At 36.5% G+C, this 23,594-nt stretch overlaps 1 protein-coding gene across 1 annotated transcript in view; it reads left to right on the forward strand.

The window, feature by feature from the left end:
• Window positions 1–23,594, forward strand: part of DACH2 (dachshund family transcription factor 2) — a 636,043-nt gene that overhangs the window by 344,009 nt on the left and 268,440 nt on the right. Inside the window, exon 4 of the mRNA XM_055338054.1 lies at window positions 2,062–2,087. Within this exon, the coding sequence (XP_055194029.1) occupies window positions 2,062–2,087 (26 nt within the window). The remainder of the gene's footprint in view (window positions 1–2,061; window positions 2,088–23,594) is intronic.

Consider the following 23,594-nt stretch of genomic DNA (forward strand, 5'->3'; position numbering starts at 1 on the left):
GCCTGCGCTGTTGGATTCGCGCTCCCGCCCTGCAGCTCCCTCCCTGGAGCCGCTCCCGAGCCCCTCCGAGCTGCTCCGGTCGGTCCCTCCGTGCGCGCTGCAGCCCTTAGGGAGCTCGGAGCACTCTCCTGCGCTCGCAGGTGTCTGTTAGTGTCCCCGGGAGCCTGAGGGCATCCCCGCTCTCCTGGGTCCTGCTCCAACTCCCTGCGAGCCCCTTTCCGCCCGCCCGGGAAGGTTGGTGCAGCTCCTGCTCCTCCGGGACGGGGCTCTCCTGTCCTGGGGACACTCGCCCCGGCCTCAGCCCGGCTCCTCGCGGGGCCCCTCCCCCTCGGAGGCCTTTTGTTCCTTTATTTCTTTTTCCCCGTCTTCCTACCTTGATAGAAGCGTGAACTCTTCTCACTGTAGCATTCCAGCTGGTCTCTCTTTAAATCTCAGGCCGAATTCGTAGATTTTCAGGATGATTTGAAGGTTATCTAGGTAATTTGGTGGGGACAGGTGATTTGGGGACCCTGCTCTTCCGCCATCTTGCCCCTCCCTCCCAAAACATGTTTCTAATAACTTCAAAGCTATCCAAAAATGCCATTCTTGCTGGTAACATTTTATTATTTGTAATTTTGGGGTTTGCCTATATTAAGTAGGAATTAAATGAGTTTAATAGAAAGGAATGCCTTTCCATACATGAAAAATACACTTTGAAGCTCACATATGCTCTCAGGAGTTAATGTTTTTAATATTTACAAGAGCAAATAATTCTGGAAACGACAAATTGTATGTATACTATCAGTTGGGCACTCAGCCACCATTTGGAAAATGTCTTCTGATTTCTATCATCCTATAATTTACTCCAGTAAAATTAAAGCATAATTTGTAACTTTGAGAGGGAAAAATGCTAATAGAGACCAAGTAACAAAAGTGTAATTTAGCAAAACTATTAATTTTAGTTTTTTAAACTATTATGAGCCTATTATTTAAAAATTACTTCAGTATTTAAAAGGCTATAAGAAAGGGAGACAGAACATAAAGACTCCTAACTCTGGGAAACAAACTAGGGGTGGTGGAAGGGGAGGAGGGCAGGGGGTGGGGATGAGTGGGTGACGGGCACTGAGGGGGACAGTTGACGGGATGAGCACTGGGTGTATTCTGTATGTTGGTAAATTGAACACCAATAAAAAATTAATTTATTAAAAAAATAAAAGGCTATAAAATTGTGCTGGGTGTCTTCAAATACATTTTAATTCTCATTTTCCATTGCTTAAAATGTGATAAAAATTTATAAATTAAAAACCAAAATTAATTTAATTAGCTCCAATCGAATGTTTTTACCTTTCTGTATACATTTTTAAAGTGCATTGTAAAATCTTCAGAGCTAGTGACAGTGGCTAATGTGTCCACCTCCTCCCCAAAATTTAATGCAGTGTGAGGGAAAATAATGCTGATGTGTGAAGTACCCTTTATTTTCAGTTTTTTAAACCAATATGCTTACTAAGTTAATACAACTTTGATTCCTGCATCGATGATATCTGAATCAAATCTGATTAGCATCATATCCTAACCAATACAGAAACTGTGATTTTGCAATATTTCTTTTGTCCCACAGGCTCCCAAAAAAGTAAGTGATAGTAAATGACTGAGGAATTTGCCAATTTTTAAAGGCATCTTTTCCATATGTTTAGGATGCCTTTATTCATTTTGACAATAGAAGTTTTACAGAATCCTGTAAATCAGGAATTTGCAATCACTCATGTGGTACATAATGCCAAACTCCAGTAGGGGAGTATGGGGTGATGGAAGCCCACAACAAAGAGACTCCTATGTTTTATACAAGTAAGCCATTCAATAGAGGCAGGTAATTGTGGGGGAGAGGGAACTCATTAATAGATTGAAAGAAAATTGTTGCCTGCTCAGGAGTCAGAGTAGGCAGTTCTTTTTAACTTCCAAAGATATATAGTCATTCTTAGTTATTTTAGGCTGCTTTAAAATACAATAGACTGGGTGGCTTAAACAACACACAGTTACTTCTTACAGTTTTGGATGCTGGGAAGTCCAAGATCAAGGTGTCAGCAGATCAAGTTCCTGGTGAGGGCTCTGTTCCTGACTTGTACACAGCTGCCTTTTCATTGTATCCTCAAATGGACAAGGGAGATGAGACAGACAGAGAGAGAGACAGAGGCAGAGAGAAAGACAGACAGACAAGCAGAGAGAGAGAGAGAGAGAGAGAGAGAGATCTCTTTTCCCCTTTTTCAAGGATACCAGTTCCTTCATGGGGTCCACTTACACGACCTAATTACCAAAAGAAAGCTGCATCTCCAAATACCAATACTTTGGGGCTCTGGGGATTTGAGATGGACACATTCAGTTCACAGCAGTCATGTAGCAGAAACAGCTTCTCAAGTGTCTATGTTTTCCTCTGTGAAATTTCTGTTCATGTCTTTTGCCCATTTCATGCGTGGATTGTTTCTTTGCTGTTGAGTTTAATAAGTTCTTTAGAGATCTTGGATACTAGCCCTTTACCTGGTAGGTCATTTGCAAATATCTTCTACCATTTTCTGAGTTGTCTTTTAGTTTTGGACTGTTTCTTTTTCTGTGCAGAAGCTTCTTATCTTGATGAAGTCCCAATAGTTCATTTTTACTTTTGTTTCTCTTGCCTTCATGGATGTATCTTGCAAGAAGTTGCTGTGGCCAAGTTAAAACAGGGTGTTGCCTGTGTCCTCCTCTAGGATTTTGATGGAATCTTGTCTCACATTTACATCTTTCATCCATTTATCTTTGTGTATGGCGTAAGAGAATGGTCTAGTTACATTCTTCTGCATGTGGATGTCCAATTTTCCCAGCACCATTTATTGAAGAGACTGTCTTTCTTCAGTGGATAGTCTTTCCTGCTTTGTAGAATATTAGTTGACCATAAGGTTGAGGGTCCACTTCTGGATTCTCTATTCTGTTCCATTGATCTATGTGTCTGTTTTTGTGCCAGTACCACACTGTCTTGATGACCACAGCTTTGTAGTACAACCTGAAATCTGGCATTGTGATGCCCCCAGCTATGGTTTTAATTTTAAAAATTCCCCTGGCTATTCGGGGTCTTTTCTGATTCCACACAAATCTTAAAATAATTTGTTCTAAGTCTCTGAAGAAAGTCCATGGTATTTTGATAGGGATTGCATTAAACGTGTAAATTGCCCTGGGTAACATTGACATTTTCACAATATTAATTCTGCCAATCCATGAGCATGGAATACTTTTCCAAATTCTTGTGTATTCCTCAATTTCTTTCAGAAGTGCTCTGTAGTGTGTAGGAAATAGATCCTTTACCTCTTTGGTTAGGTTTATTCCTAGGTATCTTATGCTTTTGCGTGCAATTGTAAATGGGATTGACTCCTTAATTTCTCTTTCTTGCTTGATTCTAGGGTATAGAAATGCCAATGACTTCTGGACATTGATTTTGTATCCTGCCACACTTCCGAATTGCTGTATGAGTTCTAGCAATCTTGGGGTGGAGTCTTTTGGGTTTCCTATGTACAGTATCATGTCATCTGCAAAGAGGGAGAGTTTGACTTCTTTGCCAATTTGAATGCCTTTTATTTCTTTTGTTGTCTGATTGCTGAGGCTAGGACTTCCAGTACTTTAATTTTTTTTATTTATGATAGTCACAGAGAGAGAGAGAGAGAGGCAGAGACATAGGCAGAGGGAGAAGCAGGCTCCATGCACCGGGAGCCCAATGTGGGATTCGATCCCGGGTCTCCAGGATCGCGCCCTGGGCCAAAGGCAGGCGCCAAACCGCTGCGCCACCCAGGGATCCCAGGACTTCCAGTACTATGTTAAATAGCAGTGGTGAGAGTGGACATCCCTGTCTTGTTCCTGATCTTAGGGGAAAGGCTCCCAGTGCTTCCCATTGTGAATGATATTTGCTGTGGGCTTTTCGTAGATGGCTTTTAAGATGTCGAGGAATGTTCCCTCTATCCCTACACTCTGAAGTGTTTTGATCAGCAGTGGATGCTCTATTTTGTCAAATGCTTTCTCTGCATCTAATGAGAAGATCCTATGGTTCTTGGTTTTTCTCTTGCTGATATGATCAATCACATTGATTGCTTTACGAGTGTTGAAACAGCCTTGCATCCCGGGGATAAATCCCACTTGGTCATGGTGCCTAATTTTCTTAATCTATTGTTGGATCCTATTGGCTAGTATCATGTTGAGAATTTTTGCATCTGTCATCATCAGAGATATTGTTCTATAATTCTCCTTTTTGGTGGGGTCTTTGTCTGGTTTTGGAATAAGGTGATGCTGGCCTCATAGAATGAGTTTGGAAGTACTCCATCTCTTTCTATCTTTCTGACCAGCTTTAGTAGAATAGGTATGGTTTCTTCTTTAAACTTTTGATAGAATTCCCTAGGAAGCCATCTGGCCCTGGGCCAGATGTGTCTTGGATGACTGCTTCAATTTCCTCCCTGGTTATTGGCCTGTTCAGGTTTTCTATTTCTTCCTGTTCCAGTTTTGGTAGTTTGTGGTTTTCCAGAAATCCATCCATTTCTCCTAGATTGCCTAATTTATTGGCGTAGAGCTGCTCATAAGTTTTAAAATCATTTGTATTTCCTCGGTATTGGTGGTGATCTCTCCTTTCTCATTCATGATCTTATTAATTTGAGTCTTTTCTCTCTTCTTTTTAATAAGGCTGCCTAATGGTTTACCTATCTTATTAATTCTTTCAAAGAACCAACTCCTGGTTTTGTTAATCTGTTCCACAGTTCTTCTGGTCTCTATTTCATTGAGTTTTGCTGGGACCTTTATTAATTCTCTTCTTCTGCTGGGTGTAGGATCTATTTGCTGTTTTTTTCTCCAGCTCCTTTAGGTGCAAGGTTAGGTCTTGTATTTGAGTTCTTTCCAGTTTTTGGATGGATGCTTGTATTACGATGTATTTCCCCCTCAGGACTGCTTTTGCTGTATCCCAAAGATTTTGAACGGTTCTATCTTCATTCTTATTAGTTTCCATGAATCTTTTTAATTCTTCCTTAATTTCCTGGTTGACCCTTTCATCTTTTAGCAGGATGGTCCTTAACCTCCACGTGTGTGAAGTCCTTCCAAACTTTTTCTTGTGATTTAGTTCTAGTTTCAAAGCATTATGGTCTGAGAATATGCAAGGGACGATCCCAATCTTTTGGTATTGGTTAAGACCTGTTTTTTGACCCAGTATGTGGTCTATTCTGGAGAAATTCCATGTGCACTTGAGAAGAATGTGTATTCAGTTGCGTTTGGATGTACGTTTCTGTAAATATTTGTGAAATCCATCTGGTCCAGTGAATCATTTAAAGCTCTTGTTTCTTTGGAGATGTTGTGCTTAGAAGATCTGTCGATTATAGAAAGTACTGTGTTCAAGTCACCAAATATGTGTATTATTATCTAAGTATGTCTTAACTTTGGTTATTAATTGATTAGTATGCTTGGCAGCTCCCACATTCGGGGCATAAATATTCATGATTGTTAGGTCCACTTGTTGGATAGATCCTTTACGGATGATAGAGTGTCCCTCTTCATCTCTTAGTACAGTCTTCGGGATAAACTTTAGTTTATCTGTTATATGAATGGCTACCCCTGCTTTCTTTTGAGGACCTATTGAATGGTACATGGTTCTCCAACCTTTTATTTTCAGGCTGTAGGTGTCCTTAGGTCTAAAATGAGTCTCTTGTCGACAGCAAGTAGATGAGTCTTGCTTTTTTATCCAGTGTGAAATTCTGCGCCTTTTGATGGGGCCATTAAGCCCATTCACGTTCAGAGTTGCTATTGAAAGATAGGAATTTAGTGTCATCATGATACCTATTCAGTCCCTGTTTTTGTGGATTATTTCTTTGGGCTTCCTCTTTCTTTTACAGGGTATCCCTTAATATTTCTTGCAGATCTGGTTTGGTGGTCACATATTCTTTCAATTTCTGCCTATCTTGGAAGCTCTTTATCTCTCCTTCTATTCTGAACGAGAGCCTTGCTGGATAAAGTATTCTTGGCTGCGTGTTCTTCTCATTTAGGACCCTGAATATATCCTGCCAGCCCTTTCTGGCCTGCCAGGTCTCTGTGGAGAGGTATGCCATTACAGTAATGCTTCTCCACATAAAGGTTAGGGAACTCTTGTTTCTTGTTGCTTTAAGGGTCTTTTCTTTATCTTTGGAATTTGCAAGTTTCATTATTAAATGTCTAGGTGTTGAGCGGGGTTTTTAAATTGATTTTAGGGGGGATCTCTCTATTTCCTGGATCTGAATACCTGTTTCCCTTCCCAAGTTAGGGAAGTTCTCAGCTATGATTGTTCCTCTGTTAGTGCCCCTGGCAGCCTGAGGGCATCCCTGCCCCTCCTGGGATCCTGCCAGTACTCCCTAAGAGCACCATTCCATCCGGAAAGATTGGAAAAGTTTCTGCTTCTCTGGGACTGGGCTTTCCTGTCCTGGGGGCTCTCACCACCAGGTCTTAGACTGACTCCTCGCGGGGCCTCTCCCCCTTGGATGCTTTTTTATTTCTTTATTTTTTTCCATCTTCCTATCTTGATAGAATTGCAAACTCTTCTCACTGTAGCATTCTAGCTATTTAAAGAATAAATCTCTTTAAATTTCGGGTCGACTTCGTAGGTTTTCATGACGATTTGAAAGTTATCTAGGTAAGTTGGTGGGGATAGGTGACTTGGGGACCCTACTTTCTCACCATCTTGCTCCACCTCTCCTTGCTTCATGTTTTTACCATTCAACATGTTGACTATATCATGCCACTCACTTCTTGCCTGCCAGATTTTTGTGTCAGATCTGCTGTGTACCTGATCTGTGTTCTGTTGTAGGTTAAGGACTTTTTTTCATTTGCTGCTTTCAAGATTTTTTCCTTCTCTATTTTGTGAATTTGACTATGATATGTCTTTGGCAATGGTCGGCTTTTGTTGAATTTAATGGGAGTTCTTTGTGCTTCTTGGGTTTTGATGTCTCTTCCCTTCCTCAGATTAGGAAAGATTTCAGCTATAATTTGTCTGAATTGAACTTCTGCCTTCTTTCCTCTCTTCATTTTCTGGGACTCCTATGGTACAAATGTTTTCACATTTTAATAAGTTGCTGAGGTCCCTAAATCTACCTTTGTGGTCCATTACCTTTCTTTCCCTATTCTTTTCAGCTTCATTATTTTACAGAATTTCATTATTTATATCACTAATTCCCTCCTCTGCTTTGTCCATCTTCATTTTTCTCAGCTCCATCTCAGTTTTCATCTCGTTCATAACATTTTTTATTTTTGATCTGACTAGACTTTTAGTTTTTTTATTTCTGCAGTAAGGGATTCTTTAGTGTCTCCATCCTTTTTTCAAGCATAGATAATATCCTTAAAGTCTGTATTTTAAATTCAATTTCAGACACCTTATGAATATATGTATTGATTAGATCCCTGGCTGTGAGTTCTACTTCCTATTCTTTCTCTTAGGGTGAATTTCTCTCTTTTATCATTTTTTTTCAGAAGAGAAAAGAAGAATAAAAACCTCCAGTAAACCCAACAAAACAAAAAAAACATGTTAAAAAACTAGATCCTTGATGTGTTTTGGTCTGCTAGTTGAAAGAATCTAGATCTCAAAATGATAAAAAATGGAAATAAATTGAAAGTAAAACAAAAATAAAAAATGTATAATATGTACCTAAAAATAAAATTAAAACATTAATAATAAAATATTTAAAAAGGATAGTGCCTGGGTGTCTCAGTCAGTTGGGCATCTAATTCTTGATTTCCACTTACGTCATGATTTCATGGTTGGGAGTTGGAGCTCCTATTTGGGCTCCACACTCTATGTGGAGTCTCCTGGAGATTCTTTATCTCTCCCCTCTGCCTCTCCCCCCACTTGTACAGTCTCTCTCTCTCTCTAATAAATTAATAATTCTATAAAAATAGAAATAAAAAAAGGAATTAAAAATAAGAAAAAGTAATAGGAAAAAGAATAAAAGTAAAAAAGAAGCTACATGCTATTTCCCTTAGAGCTAGAAGTTTTCAGCACTCTGTGATCAATATACTTAGTGTGAATGAATTATTTGTTCTGGTCCTTTGGGGGTGGGGTGTGATGTGCTATTCTCAAATGAACTGTTTCTGTGAAAATGCACTTCCAGGGGAGGGAGGAAGGGCAAGATGTCAGGAGAGTAGGGAACCTCATTTGATTGGATACCCTGTGTTTAGCTAGATTACTATCAAGTCATTCTGAACATCTTTGAATTCAACCTTATATATAAGAAAAGAATTGCTGGAATTCTGCAAATAGAAAAATGTCTACTTTTTGCAAGGTAGGAGATGTGGATGTGGAGAAGAAAATCTGAGGAGATATATCAGAAGATAACTGAGAGTAGCAGGGAGGCTCCATAAGCCAGCTACTAGAGAATGATGTAGCCCCAGAGCACAAAATCAGAATCTTTCAAAATCTGCTCCAGTGAGAGACATCCCTGCCTGAAAGGTGCTCAGGTGGTGAAGCAGGGCAGAATCCTACGTGGGGCAGTGTGGTCTCAGGATCCTCAGGGTCACATGAAGAATGGGGATGCCCAAGCCAGCAGAGTTCCCAAGCATTGGAGTGAGGAAACCGGTGACAGTAAACAAGGCTGGGAGGGGGCTTTCAGCTTGGATTGCCATAAACCAAGAACCATGGCCCAATTGGGTGATTACTCTCCATAAGGAGGCCCTGAAAAGGGCAGAAATGCAGTGACCCTCCACCTTTCTCTGGGAAGATCAGTGCAGATGTGCAGAGTTTAACACACACAAAAGTAAGTACTGATTATCCTTGAGGGTTTACTGAAGAGAGAGGACCTCAGTCTTTCATCTCTGGGGCTGGAGATTGGGGTGTGGCCATATTTATTTTCATCCTTGAAAGATAACCTTCAGGGAACAAAGCCATATAAAACAACCAGGAGCCGCTCACACAGCCTGGCTCCTTGGCAAGAGGTAATGCAACTCCACCCAGGCAAACATACCTGAAAATCAATGCAACAAGCCCCTATCCCAAAAAACCAGCTAAGAAATAACACGGGACTGAAAACAAAACTCCAGGGCTAGGGGAAAATAATAGTATATAGAATTTGAGGGGTTTTTTTTCCTCATGATTCAGTTAACTTTCACTTTAAAATTTTCCATTTTTTTCTTTTCTTTTTTCCTTTTCAACTAGCTTCTTATTTTATGAACTCTTTGTTTTTTAAGGTTTTTTTAGCTTTCATTTATTGCATTTTATTTTATAGATATATTCTTCATTTTTTGTTTCCTATCACTATATTCAGTTTTATTTTTGTATGTATATAAGATTTTCTTTCTTTGCAATTTTGGTATTTATTGTCTTCTAACACAGAGAGAAAAATAACACCCAGGACCAAGTGGATTACTGTATTTTGTCCACCTGGTATATATTCTTTCTTCCCCATCTCTGTTTTATAAATTTGGTTTCTGACCTCTTTGGATTGGTCTAGTGTGTATTTCACCTGGGTGTGGTTGATATTTTTTATCTTGTTCACTTGTTCATCCATTCTTCTTTGGGAAAAATGACTAGAAGGAGGAAGTCACAACAAAATAAAGAACCAGAAGTAATACTCTTTGCCACAGATCTAATTGATATTGATATAAGTAAAATGTCAGAAGTGGAATTCAGGATAACCATTACAAAGTTACTAGCTGGGCTTGAAAAAAAGCATAAAACACTCTAGAGAATCTCATACTGCAGAAATTAAGTCTAATCAGGCCAAAATTAAAAATTCTCTAACTGCGATGCAGTCTAAATTGGATGCTCTAACAGCTAGGGTAAATGAGGCAGAAAAAGAGAGTAAGTGAAATAGAAGACAAGTTGATAGAGAGGAAGAAATCCAAGGAAAAGAGGGAAAAACAACTAATAGGCAATAAGGAGAGACTTGAAGAAATCAATGAAGCCATAAAACAAAACAATATTAAATTATTGGGGTCCCTGAGGAAGAAGAAAGAGAGCAAGAGGGACAGAAGATATATTTGAGCAAATCGTAGCTGAGAACTTTCTTAATCTGAGGAAGGAAAAAGGCATTCAAGTCCAAAAGGTAGAGAGGACCCCTCTGCAAATTAATATAAATTCAGCAACACCCTGACATATAATAGTGAAGCTTGCAAATTTCAAAGAGAAAGAGAAAATCCTAAAAGCCACTCAAAACAAGGTATTTGTAACCTACAATGATAGAAATATCAGGCTGGCAGCAGACTATCCACAGAGCCCTGGCAGGCCATAAGGGGCTGGCATGATACATTTAGGGTACTAAGAGATAAAATCATGCAGGCAAGAACACTTTATCCAGCAAGAGTGTCATTTAAAATGGAAGGAGAGATAAAGAGCTTCTAGGACAAACAGAAACTAAAAGAATTTGTGGCCACTAAACCAGCCCTGCAAGAAATATTAAAGGGGTTCCTATAAGCGAAGAGAGAGCCCAAAAGTAACATAGGCCAGAAAGAAACAGAGAAAATTCATAGAAACAGAGACTTAACAGGTAATACACTGACACTAAATGCATATATGTAAATAGTTACATTCATCTGTCAATAATAACTATGAATGTAAATGGGCTAGATGCTCCAATCAAAAGGCATAATGTATCAGATTGGATAAAGAAGCAAGGCCTATCCAAATAATGTCTATAATAGATTCATTTTAGAACTAAAGACCCTTTTAGTTTGAAGGTGAGGGAATGAAGAACCATTTATCATGCTAGTGGACATCAAAAGAAATTTTGGGTAATAATCCTCATATCAGAAATTAGATTTTAAACCAAAGACTCTAATAAGGAATGAAGAGCGATACTATAATATACTTAAAGGGACTATCCAACAAGAAGATCTATCAGTTATAAATATTCATATTTTTACCTTGGGAGCAGCCAATTGTATAAACCAATTGATCACAAAATTAAGGAAACACATTGATAATGATACAAGAATAGTAGGAAACTTCAACAATCCAATCACAGCAATGGACAGATCAGAACTCAACAAGGAAACCAGGGCTTTGAATGACAAAATTGATCAGATGAACTTCACAGATACATACAGAGCATTCCACTCCCAAGCAACACAATACACATTCTCTCAAGTGCACATGGAACATTCTCCAGAATATATCACACGCTGAGTTACAAATCAGATTTTAACTGATGCCAAAAGATTGAGATTGTTTCATTCATATTTTCAAACCTCAGTGCTCTGAAACTTGAACTCAATCATAAGAGGGTATTTGGAAGGAACTGAAACACTTGGAGGTTAAAGACTATCCAACTAAAGAATGAAAGGGTCAACCAGGATATTAAAGAAGAATTTTAAAAATTAATGAAAACAAATGTAAATGAAAACACAACTGTTTAAAACAGTTTGGGTACAGCAAAGATGGTCCTGAGAGAAAAGTACATAGCAATACAAGCCTCTTTCAAAAAATTAGAAAAGTCTCAAATACACAAACTAACCTCACACCCATATGAGCTGGAGAAAGAACAGCAAATAAAGCATAAACCAAGCAAGAGAAGAGAACTAAAGATTAGAGTAGAACTCAATGAAATAGAAACCAATAGAACAGTATACCAGATCAATGAAACCAGAAGCTGACTTTTTGAAAGAATTAATAAGATCCCAAACCCCTAACCAGAGTTATCAAAAAAAAAGAGAAAAAGGACCCAAATTAATAAACTCATGAGAGAGGAGAGATCACTACTAACACCAAGGAAATATAAACAGTTTTAAGAAAATATTATGAGTAACTTTATGCCAACAAATTAGGCAACCTGGAAGAAATGGATGCATTCCTGGAAACTTATAAACTACCAAAACTGAAACAGGAAGAAATAAAAAACCTGAACAGATCCATGATCAACAAGGAAATTGAAGCAGTAATCAAAAATCTCCCAACAAACAAGAGTCTGCAGACAGATAGCTTCCCAGGCAAATTATACCAAACATTCAAAGAAGAATTAATACTTATTCTTCTGAAACTTCTTCAAAAAATAAAAAGGGAAGGAAAACTTCCAAACTAGTTCTATGAGGCTAGCATTACCTGGATCCAAAAGCCAGACAAAGACCCCACCAAAAAGGAGAAATACAGACTAAGGGCACCTGAATGGCTCAGCAGTTGAGTATCTGCCTTTGGTTGAGGGTGTGATCCTGGGCCTCGGGATCGTGTCCCACGTCAGACTCCCTACAGGGAGCCTAATTCTCCCTCTGCCTACATCTCTGCTTCTTTTTGTGTTTCATGAATAAATAAATAAAATCTTTAAAAAAAGAATTAAAGAAATGCAGACCAATATCTCTGATGACATGGGTGCCAAAATTCTCACCAAGATACTAGCCAATAAGATCCAACAGTACATTAAGAGGATTATTCACCATGAACAAGTGGGATTTATTCCTGAGATGCAAGGGTAGTTCAACATTTGCAAATCAATTATTGTGATACATCACATTAATAAAATAAAGGACAAGAAACATATGATCCTCTCAATTGATGCAGAATAAGCATTTGACAAAATACTGCATATTTTCTATATTAACACCCTCCATAGTGTAGTGATAGCGGGAACATACCTCAAAATCATAAAAACCATCTATGAAAAGCCCTCAGCGAATACCATTATCAATGAGGAAAAACTGTGAGCTTTTCCCCTAAGGTCAGGAACACAACAGGGATGTCCACTTTCACCACTGCTGTTCAACATAGTACTAAAAGCCTAGCTCAGCAATCAGACAATAAAAAAGTCAATCTAATTGGCAAAGAAGAGTTCTCACTCTTCACAATGACATGATACTTCATGTGGAAAGCCCAAAACACTCAGCCCCCAAATTACTAGATCTCATGCAAGAACTCAGCAAAGTGGCAGGATATAAAATCAACGCACAGAAATCAGTTGCATTTATATACACTGACAATGAGACTGAAGAAAGAGAAATTAATGAATGAATCCCATTCACAATTGCTCCAAAAACCATAATATATCTATAAGTAAACCTATCCAAAGAGGTAAATGATCTGTGTCTCTTAAATCTACAGAACATATGAAAGAAATTGAGGCAGACACAAAGACGTAGAAAAATATGTTCACGGATTGAAAGAATAAGTATTGTTTAAATATCTGTGCTACCCAGAGCAATCAACAGATTCAATGCAATCCCTATGTAAATAGCATCAACATTTTTCACAGAGGTGGAACAAATAGTCCTAAAATTTGTATGGAACCAGAAAAGTCCCTGAAGAGCCAGAAGAATGTTGGAAAACAAAAGCAATGCTGGGGCATCACAATACGTGAGACAGGAATCCATCAACATCGTAGAGGAGAACACAGGCAGCAACCTATTTGACCTTGGCCACAGCAACTTCTTGCTAGACATGTCTTCACAGCCATGGGAAACAAAGGCAAAAATGAACTATTGGGACTTCATCAAGATAAAAAAACTTCTACACAGCAAAGGAAATAGTCAACAAAACTAAAAGGCAATCTACCGAAAGGCAGAAGATATTTTGCTAATCACATATCAGATAAAGGGCTAGTATCCAAAATCTATAAAAAACTTATCATACTCAACACCCAAAAATCAAATAATTCATTGACTCAATGGGTGGAAGACATGAAAAGACATTCCTCCTCAAAAGACATACAATTGGCCAACAGACTTGAAAAAATGCTGCACATCACTTGGCATCAAGGAAATGCAAATAAAAACACAATGAAATATCACCTTACACAGTCAGAATAGCTAAAATTAACAAGGCAGGAAACAACAAACGTTGGTGAGAAATAATAACTATCTACATGTGTTTGAGGTTTGGAATGCACTTAGGGTCTCCCTACTCCTCCACCATCTTAACTTCTCCTTCCCGAATATTTCTTTTATAAGTTATTTTCAGTGATTTTGGGATTTATTGGTGATATCATAACTGTATTTCAACATCAGTGTATTTTCTTGTTTTATATTTCCCTTATTCAAAATTCAACATTTATTGGAATGTAAGTAGATGAAAATAATTCAATAACAAAAATATGATTACATTCCTATATCTCTTAATATTCAAAGATAGAAATTATAAATTGCTAAGTAGTAACTTGAAAGGGATATACAGAGATTTGGACATTATAACTATATTTTGTTGCATAAGATTTTAGATTGATCTGGGTTTCTGAAAGAAAGTAATAAGGAAAATCTAGATTTGTTTCATGTTAGTCTTATGTAGAAGGATTATCTTTTTTCTGAAATAGAATTTTATAATGTATTATCTGAGGATTCAGGAAAGTCTATTCATTAGATTTATGATACTTCAAAATAGTAGGTAGTTTTTTTAGAGCCAACGCTGCTGACATAATTTTAAGCAAATTTTAATGTTTCATGTCTGATTACTGCACCAATTTAGAAATATCATCATAATTATTTTTGGATTAACAATAAATAGCATGATTTCATAATATGTGGAATCTATAAACCGAAACATATAAACAAACAAATAAAAAGCAGAAGCAGACTTATAAATACAGAAAACAAACTGATGGCTGTCAGAAGAGAAGGGGATTGGGGACAAGAAAAATGAGTGGGGGATGGGAGATACAAGCTTCCAATTATGGATTGAATGTCCTAAGAATAAAAGTTATAGCACAAGGAATATAGTCAATGATATTTTAATAGCACTGTATGGTGACAGATGGTAGCTACCTTGTGGAAAGCATAGCATAACATAGAATTATCAAATCACTATGTTGTACACCTGAAATAAATGGAACATTGTATGTCACCTATACGCATAAAAATTTTTAAAAAATAAATGTTAAAGGAAAAATACTGTATTAATTTTATAGTCCTAACCATTTAAGTGTGTATATTGCCATCTTGAAAGTTCAAATTATTATAAAGTTTGGTTACAAAATAACAGTTGTGTATGAATTAGTCAAGTTTATTATTGCAAACAAGTGTCATATTAATTTGAAAGTTAATAGTAAAAGTATCACAGGAAAAGATTTCAGACTCCTTTGGAACATAAAATTCCACATACAATAAATTGATAATTACACAGAGAGCCAACATTAATTTGGGATAGAAATAGAGCATAAATTTTGGACCAAGAGTTCATATGTAGTTGTGTAAACAGCCCTATGTTTTGTCTTATTTCAGTCACTAATACTGTGTTCTCAGGCAAGTCTTTAAGTCTCTTTAGATCTCAGTTTTCAATATGCATGGTTATGTCCCAAGTCCTTCCTAAGTTCATTATCCATTGGTCCACTTCCATAACACACCATACAAATATAATTATTGTTGGTGTTATAAGACAAATATTATTGCCAGCATCACAACCAATATCAAAATTATATTGATCATATAAACATATTTTCTTTTTCTACATTTTTACTTTAAAAGAATCTGCACCCCTTAAGTTTTAAATTTTCTCACTTAACCCTTCATATGAATTACCTCATATGTACCTATCACACAGACAGTGATGTTCAGGAGCAGCCAATAAGATAATTGATGGAAGAACATTTAGATAATTTCTCATTTTTCCTTTCCGAAATATGGTATAAAATCCAAGTCATTGCCACATTGACATAGCTTTCCTATTTTTTATCAGGTATAAATGCTGGGATTAACTGAGTGATTATTTTCTCAGAAAGCCATACTGTAATACTTCAATAACCATGTACTAATTAAAACTGCAATTATATTTTTGCTCAAACAAAATGACTTAATAAACATTATCACAAACTGTTTACCCTTCCCCAAAACAATTTATGCTCACTAATGCAGTTTCCTATTAAAACTGCTGCCAGGTAAATTAAAAACTCTTGGAATAGTACGTAAGTAGGAAATTAATTCAACACTTTAATCTAGACCTAATAACAGTTGCAAGCTCAAAAAAAAAGATTGCTACAGCAGGGAGTTAATTAACAGCTTATTCCCCATTTGATAAAAGTAATCCACTCTAATTCCAGTGTAATTTACCTCAATGTGGTTTTTTATATTAAAACCACAAATTGCTTCTGGTGCTGGTAATTATTAGCTTTGTCCTGTGGCCACAATGACAATAAAAGTCAGCAATATCTTAATAATAAGAGGCTGTCTTCTAAACGCCCACAATTAATGATGTAATATGAAATCTTCCAACAACAGCAACCATGTATATTGCCACATAAGCAAGGGTTGTAGTTTAGGTTTCAACTGCACTTAATTGCTCCACCTAGTTCCAGGAAACAAGTGTGCCATGTAAAAAGTAAGGAGTTTATTGGCTTCATATATAGGGAAGCACAAGGAAATAGGTGATGAATTCATCTAATTCTTAACAATCCTTCTACCACTGACTAAGCACAGCTATGATCTTTCAACTTGGGCTACTGCACAAATCTATGTAGTATCTCTGTCCCCGTTCCCCACTCCAATTTATTTCTGTGTAGCCCCCTGCACAAATCTTGTCTTGTAACTTCCTTGGATATAAACCTTCACTTACTACCTATTATTCAGAGGATAAAGTTGAAACTCTCCAGCATTTTTTAAAATTCTTTTCATGTTCTGGCCTTAATCTATCATTGAAACCTTATTTAGCAACTTGGAAGATAAAAGAAGACAAATTCTGATACCTTGTAGTAACTTTTCCTGGTTTGCCTAACTTTTCCTACTTATCTACTACCTCTTCTGTGAAATTTATTCTGACACTTCACATGAAAATTTAGTCACTCCTATTTTTTATTCTGTTACAACACTTCAGATTCCTGTATCATTCCACTACTTGAATCGCCTTTTATTTCTGTTATGTTTGTCTCTACTAGGCTAGTAGTTTTCAAAGTGGGGTCCTTGGACCAGCAGTCTTAGCATCACCTAGGAACTTGTTAGAAATGCAAAATTTCAGGTATCATTCCAGACCCACTGAATCAGAAACTCCATGGGTGAGGCCTGGCACCCTGTGTTTTAACAAGCCTCTAAGGTGATTCTGATGGATGGTAAACTTTGAGAATCATTCATTGTGAGCATCTTGAGAACATAGACAAAACCTTATTCAATTTTTAAATCTTCCCATGACATTATAGCACATAATACTGAAAAGTACATTTTGAAAGAATGAAATGGTAGAAGGAAGATGAAATAAATGGTATGCAAAATGGCAAATCTTTGAGAAGCTATGGAAGCTACTCCTTAAGTGAGTAGATTCTTTATAATAATGAAAATTAAATAATGAAATAATGAAAAATCAAAGATAATAAATTATCAATATGTTCATTCCTTCTGTGCAATAAAAGATAAATCACACAGAAGTATTTTTGTATGTTTCTGATATTATCAAAAAGTTAATATAGTTAACTTTTCAATATAATTAATACAGTAAACAGATATTATTCTCATTTTACAGATGAAGAAACCAAAATCCAGTTAACTTAAATGATTTCAAGATAAAATTAGAACCCAGGTTGTCTGAGAGCCATATGCTCCCTCTACTTTATTATACTTCTCCCATACTTGTACAGATTCAATTCCATTTACCAAATGTGTGTGTGCTGACTTCTGTCCTTCAGACACTATGCTTGGATATACCTGGGATATAATGAATTCCAATGTCTTGAAAGAGGGGTAGCATTTGGATAGTTGGTAAGTAAAAAGCAAACAAGTCTAGGTTGGAGTGATAACATAAAAAACATGTGTTTTAAGCCAAGGAATATTGAAGAATGAATAATTAATAAATAATTCACATTAGAGAAGAGTGGGAGATGAGACTGGAAAGATAGATTGGGATTGGTTGTAATGAATATCCTGTTCCAAAGTGAAGTTTGAACTTTACCCTGTAGCCAGTGAGTGTCTTTTGAACATAGGATGGTGAAATTGGAATTTTAAACAGATTTGTCTGGTGGCTATAGGCAATTATATTGGAGCAGAGAAGGAGGTGTATAAAATGTCTGAAGTTTTGGCTCTAGTTAGAGGTTGTGATAACCTCAATTTGAGGTAACATAAGGGCCAAGCTACAATATCAGCATTGACAATTCAAAAGAGTGATATGTGCATTCTTCATCTGTACATAACTGGAATGGGCTCTCTACCTTGTTTATAAAATCCTTGCTAATCACTTTTATAGGGTTTTTTGTTTAAGTTTTTATTTAAATTCCAGGTAGTTAACATACAATGTAATATTAATTTCAAGTGTACAACATAATGATTCAGCACTTCCATACAACACTCAGTACTCATCACAAGTGCCCTTCTTAATTGTCACCAACTATTTAACCAACCCCCTCCCCCACCTATCTCTCTGGTAACAATCAGTTAATTCTCTAAAGTTAAAGTCTGTTTTTTATTTGCCTCTCCCTCTTTTTTCCCCTTTGCTCATTTGTTTTGTTTATTAAACTCCATATGTGTGTGAAATGATGTGGTATTTGTCTTTCTCTGAATGACTTATTTTACTTTGCATAATACTCTCTAGCTCCATCCATATCATTACAAATGGAAAGATTTCATTCTTTTCTGTGGCTGATATATATATATATATATATATATATATATATATATATATATATACCACTTCTTTATCCATTCATCAGTAGTTGGACACATGGGCTGTTTCTATAATATGGCCACTGTAGATAAGGCTGCTATAAACATTGGGGTACATGTATTTCTTTAAATTAGTATTTTTGAATTCTTTTAGTGAATACCTAGTAGCACAATTGCTGGATCATAGGGTAGTTCTATTTTGAACTTTTTGAGGAATGTCCATATTGCTTTTCAGAATTGCTGTACCAGTTTTCATTCCCACCAACAGTGGAAGAGGATTCCCCTTTTCCCACACCCTCACCAACACCTGCTGTTTTTTGTGATCCTGATTTTAGCCATTCAGGTAGGTGTGAGGTGATATTTGGGTAGTTTTGTTTCCCTGACATTGAGTGATGTTGAATATCTTTTCATGTTTATATTAGCCATCTGGATGTCTTTGGAAAAATGTCAATTCATGCCCTCTACCACTTTTTTAATAGGCTTATTCCTTTTTGGGGTGTGGAGTTTTATAAGTTCCATTATCAAATTTGTCATTTGCAATTATTTTATCCAATTTTATAAGTAGCCTTTTTAGTTTTGTTGATTGTTTCATTTGCTGTGTAGAAGTTTTTTTTTTTTTTAATGAAGGCCTAATAGTCTGTTTTTGGTTTTATTTCTCTTGCATCAGGAGACATATCTAGAAAGAAGTTGCTAAAGCCAATGTCAAAGAGGTTATTGCCTGTGTTCTAAGATTTTTATGCTTCCAAGTCCTACATTTGGGTTTTTAATTTATTTTGAATATGCTTTTGTGTATGGTGTAAGAAAATGGTCCAATTTGATTCTTTGGCATGCTGCTATCGTTTTCCCAACACCATTTGTTGAAGAGACTGTCTTTTACCCATTGGATATTCTTTCTTGCTGTGTCAAAGATTAATTGACCATATATTTATGGGTTCCTTGCCGTGTTTCCTATTCTATTCCAATGAACTTTGTGTCTATTTTTGTGCCAGTAGCATACTGTTTTGATCAATACAGCTTTTTAATGTAGCTTGAATTCTGGAATTGTGATGCCTACAGCTTTGCTTTTTCAAGATTGTTTTGGGTATTCGAGGTCTTTGGTATTTCCATACAGATTTGAGGATGGTTTGTTATAGTTCTATGAAAAACTCCTGGTGGTATTTTGATAGGAATTTCATTCAATGTGTAGGTTGTTTTAGGTAGTATAGACATTTTAATAATATTGGTTCCTCCAATACATGAGCATGGAATGTCTTTCCATTTGTCTGTGTCATTTCAATTTCTTTCATCAGGATTTTATAATTTTCAGAATAAAGGGCTTTTTCCTCTTTGATTCAGTTTATTCCTAGGTATCTTATGGATTTTGGTGCAATTGTAAATGAGATTACTTCCTTGATTTCTCTTTCTGATGCTTCATTATTGTATAGAAATGCAACAGATTTTGTGTGTTGCTTTTGTATCCTCTGACTTTTCTGAATTCATTTATCTCTTCTAGCATTTTTTTTATGGAGTTCTAGGGATTCTCTGTATACAGTATCATGTCATCTGCAAATAGCAAAAGTTTTACTTCTTCCTTATTAATTTGGGTGCCTTTCTTTTCCTTTCATTATGGGACTGCAATGGCTGACTTCCAGTACTATGTTAAATAACAGTGGTGAGAGTAGATATCATTATCCTGTTCCTGACCATAAAGGAAAAGCTCTGTTTTCTCTGTTGAGGATTATATTAGCTGTGGGTTTTTCACATATGGCATTTATGATGTTGAAGTATGTTCCCTCTAAACCTTCTTGTTGAGAGTTTGTATGTTTTACTTTGGCAAATGCTTTTCTTGCATCTATTATAAAAGGGTCATATGGTTCTTAACCTTTCTTTTATTAATGTGGTTTGAAACATTGATTATTGGTGAATGTTGAACTACCCTTGCAGTCCAGAAATAAATCCTACTTGTTTGTGGTGAATCATTCTTTTAATGTACTGTTGGATTGAGTTTCCTGGTATTTTATTGAGAATTTTTGCATCTATCTTCACCAGGAATTTTGGTCTGTAGTTCTCCTTTTTACTGGAGTCTTTATTTGGTTTTTATATCAGGATTATGTTGCCCATATAGAATGAATTTAGAAGTTTTCCTTCCTTTTTGAATTTTGGAACAGTTTTGAGAAGAATAGGTATTAACTCTTCTTTAAATCTTTGATATCATTTGGCCAGGAAGCCATTTGGCCCTGAATATTTGTTTCTTGGGAGATATTTTATTGCTTATTCACTTTCTTTGTTGATTATCAGTCTGTTCAAGTTTTCTACTTCTTATTGTTTTAGTTTTGGTAGTTTATAGGTTGCTAGGAATTTATCCATTTCTTTCAAGTTGTCTAGTTTGTTGGCATATATTTTTTCATAATCTCTTATAATTGTATTTCATTATTTAGGTTGCTGTTTCTTCTTTTTCAGTTGTGATTTTATTTGAGTCCTTTCTCTTTTAATTTTGATAATTCTAGCTAGAGGTTTATCAATTTTATTAATTTTTTCAAAGAACCAGCTCTTGGTTTCATTGATCTTTCTCAAATTGTTTATTAAGATGCTATATAATGTATTTCTGCTGCAATATTCCTTCTGCTGGCTTTACATTTCATTTGTTTTTTTTTTTCTAGCTGGTTTAGGTGTAAGGTTAGATTGTTTAATTGAGACTTTTCTTGCTTCTTGAGGTAGGCCTGTATTGCCATACAGTTCCCTTTTAGGACTAGTTTTGCTGCATCCCAAAGTGTTATAGACCATTGTCTTTACATTTTCATTTGTTTCCATGTACTTTGTTTTAATTTATTCTTTGATTTCCTAGTTGGCTGATTCATTGTATAGTAACATGCTGTTTAATCTCCATGTATTTGAGATCTTTCCATTTTTTCCTTGTGACTAATATCTGGTTACATTAGCATTGTGGTCAGAAAATGTAAATGGTATATTTTCAATTTTTTGTATTTATTGAGGGCTGATTTGTGACCTATTATGTGATCTACTCTGGAGAATGTCCCATGTGCACTTGAAAAGAATGTATATTCTTCTATTTTTGGATGGAATGTTCTAAATATATCTGTTGTATCCATCTGGTCCAGTGTGTCATTTAAAGATATTATTTATTTATTTGAGAGAGAGAGAGAGAGAGCATGAGTGTGGGGGGAGGGGCAAAGGGAGAGGGAGAAGAAGACTGCCCACTGAGCAGGGACCCCAATGTAGGGTTTGATCCTAGGACCCCAAGATCATGACCTGAGCTGAAGGCAGCTGCTTAACTGACTGAGCCACTCAGGTGCTCCTGTTTTTGTTTTTAGTTGACTCCACACCCAGCATGGAGCCCAATGCAGGGCTTGAAGTCACAACCCTGAGATCAAGACCTGAGTTGAATTCTCAACCAACTGAGCCACCCAGGTGCCCCAACACTTACAATTGCTATATGTCCTGGTTGAATTGTTCCCTTTATTATGATATAGTGGCCTTGTCTCTCATTGCACAGTCTCTTTCTTAAGTCTAGTTTGACTGATGTATGTGGCTATTCTTGATATCTTTGGACGTCTAATTGCATGATAAATTTTTCTCCATTCCCTCATTTTCAATGCACATATGTCTTTAGGTCTGAAATTTGTCCTTTGTAGGTAGCATATAGATGAGTCTTTTTAAAATCTATTCTGTCACCCTAGGTCTTTTGTTGGGGTTTTTTTACTCTACTTACCTTCAAAATAATTATTGATAGATATGTATTTAGTGCCATTTTATTATTTATTTTGTCATTGTTCCTGGAGATTTTTCTCCAATCATTTCCTTTCTTTGTCACTATTGGTTTCTCCTTTCCACTCAAAGAGTCTCCTTGAATATTACTTGCATGGCTGGTTTAGTTTTTGTCTGGGAAATTCTTTATCTCTCCTTCTATTGTAAGTGACAGCCTTGTTGAATAGAGTATTCTTAGCTGAAGATTTTCCCATTCAGCACTTTGAATAAATCATGCCACTCTTTTCTGGCTTGTCATGATTCTGTTGGGAAGTCTCTGGCTTGCCTTATGGGTCTTCCCTTGTATGTTAAAAATTTATTTTTTCTTGCTATTTTTGATTCTTTCTTAATTACTGTATTTTGCAAATTTAATTATAATATGTCTTGGTATTGGCCTGCTTTTGTTGATTTTCATGGAAATTCTCTGTGCTTCCTAGATTTGGATGTCTGTTTCCTTCCCCAGATTAGGGAAAGTTTTCAGCTATTATCTCTTAAAATAAATTGTCTGCCCTCACTTCTCTTTCTTCTTCTTCTGAGACTTCTATAATAAGAATTTCATTGCTTTTGATGGAGTCCCTAAGTTCCCTAAGTCTATTCTCATGTTGCATATTTCTACTTTCTTTTGTTCGGCTTCATTGCTTTCTATTACTTTGTCTTCTAGGATGTTAATTCATTCCTCTGTTTCTTCCAGCTTGCTGTTCCTTCCATAGAACATATTTTTCATTTTTGTATTGAGCCCTTTAACTTTGATATGTTATTCCTTATCTCTCTATTAAAAGTCTCACTCATGTCTTACACTCTCCTCAAGTCCAGTGTGTATACTTATGATTGTTGCTTTAACTGCTCTATTAGGCATGTTAATAATATCTGTTTCATTTATATCTCTGACCATAGCCTTATTTTGTTCTATCATTTGGAATGTATTCAACTGTCATCACATTTTGTCTAAGTCTCTGCCTTCTCTGTGTTAGAAAAGCCAATTATGTCTCCTGCTCTGGAAAGTAATGGCCTTATGAAGAAGAGATCATGTTTTTCCCAGTACCTGGTGCTTCAGGAAGTGTTTCCATTATGTGCTGTATATGCATTGCTGTTGACTTTTGCCTACTCTGCCTTTCATGCCTGTCATCTCTAGAGGTTCTCCTTGGCTGCTCTGGTAGTGCCTGATCTGAATGTGGTAAGTTTTAACTAGATGTGCTCCAGTCTGCTTATGAAATGAGACCTGATACTACTTCTACCAGCAATGACACCCTGTAGAACTCTCTGGTTGGGAGACATGGTGTGGGCAGAGGTTTGTACTGGTCCTCTGTGGGTGGTGCCCACCTCCATGGGACTGAGGTAAGCTTAACTGAGAATGGCAGTCCTGATAGATC

The sequence above is a fragment of the Nyctereutes procyonoides genome, unplaced genomic scaffold, assembly GCF_905146905.1.
Source record: "Nyctereutes procyonoides isolate TBG_1078 unplaced genomic scaffold, NYPRO_anot_genome, whole genome shotgun sequence".
NCBI classification, from domain to species: Eukaryota; Metazoa; Chordata; class Mammalia; order Carnivora; family Canidae; genus Nyctereutes; species Nyctereutes procyonoides.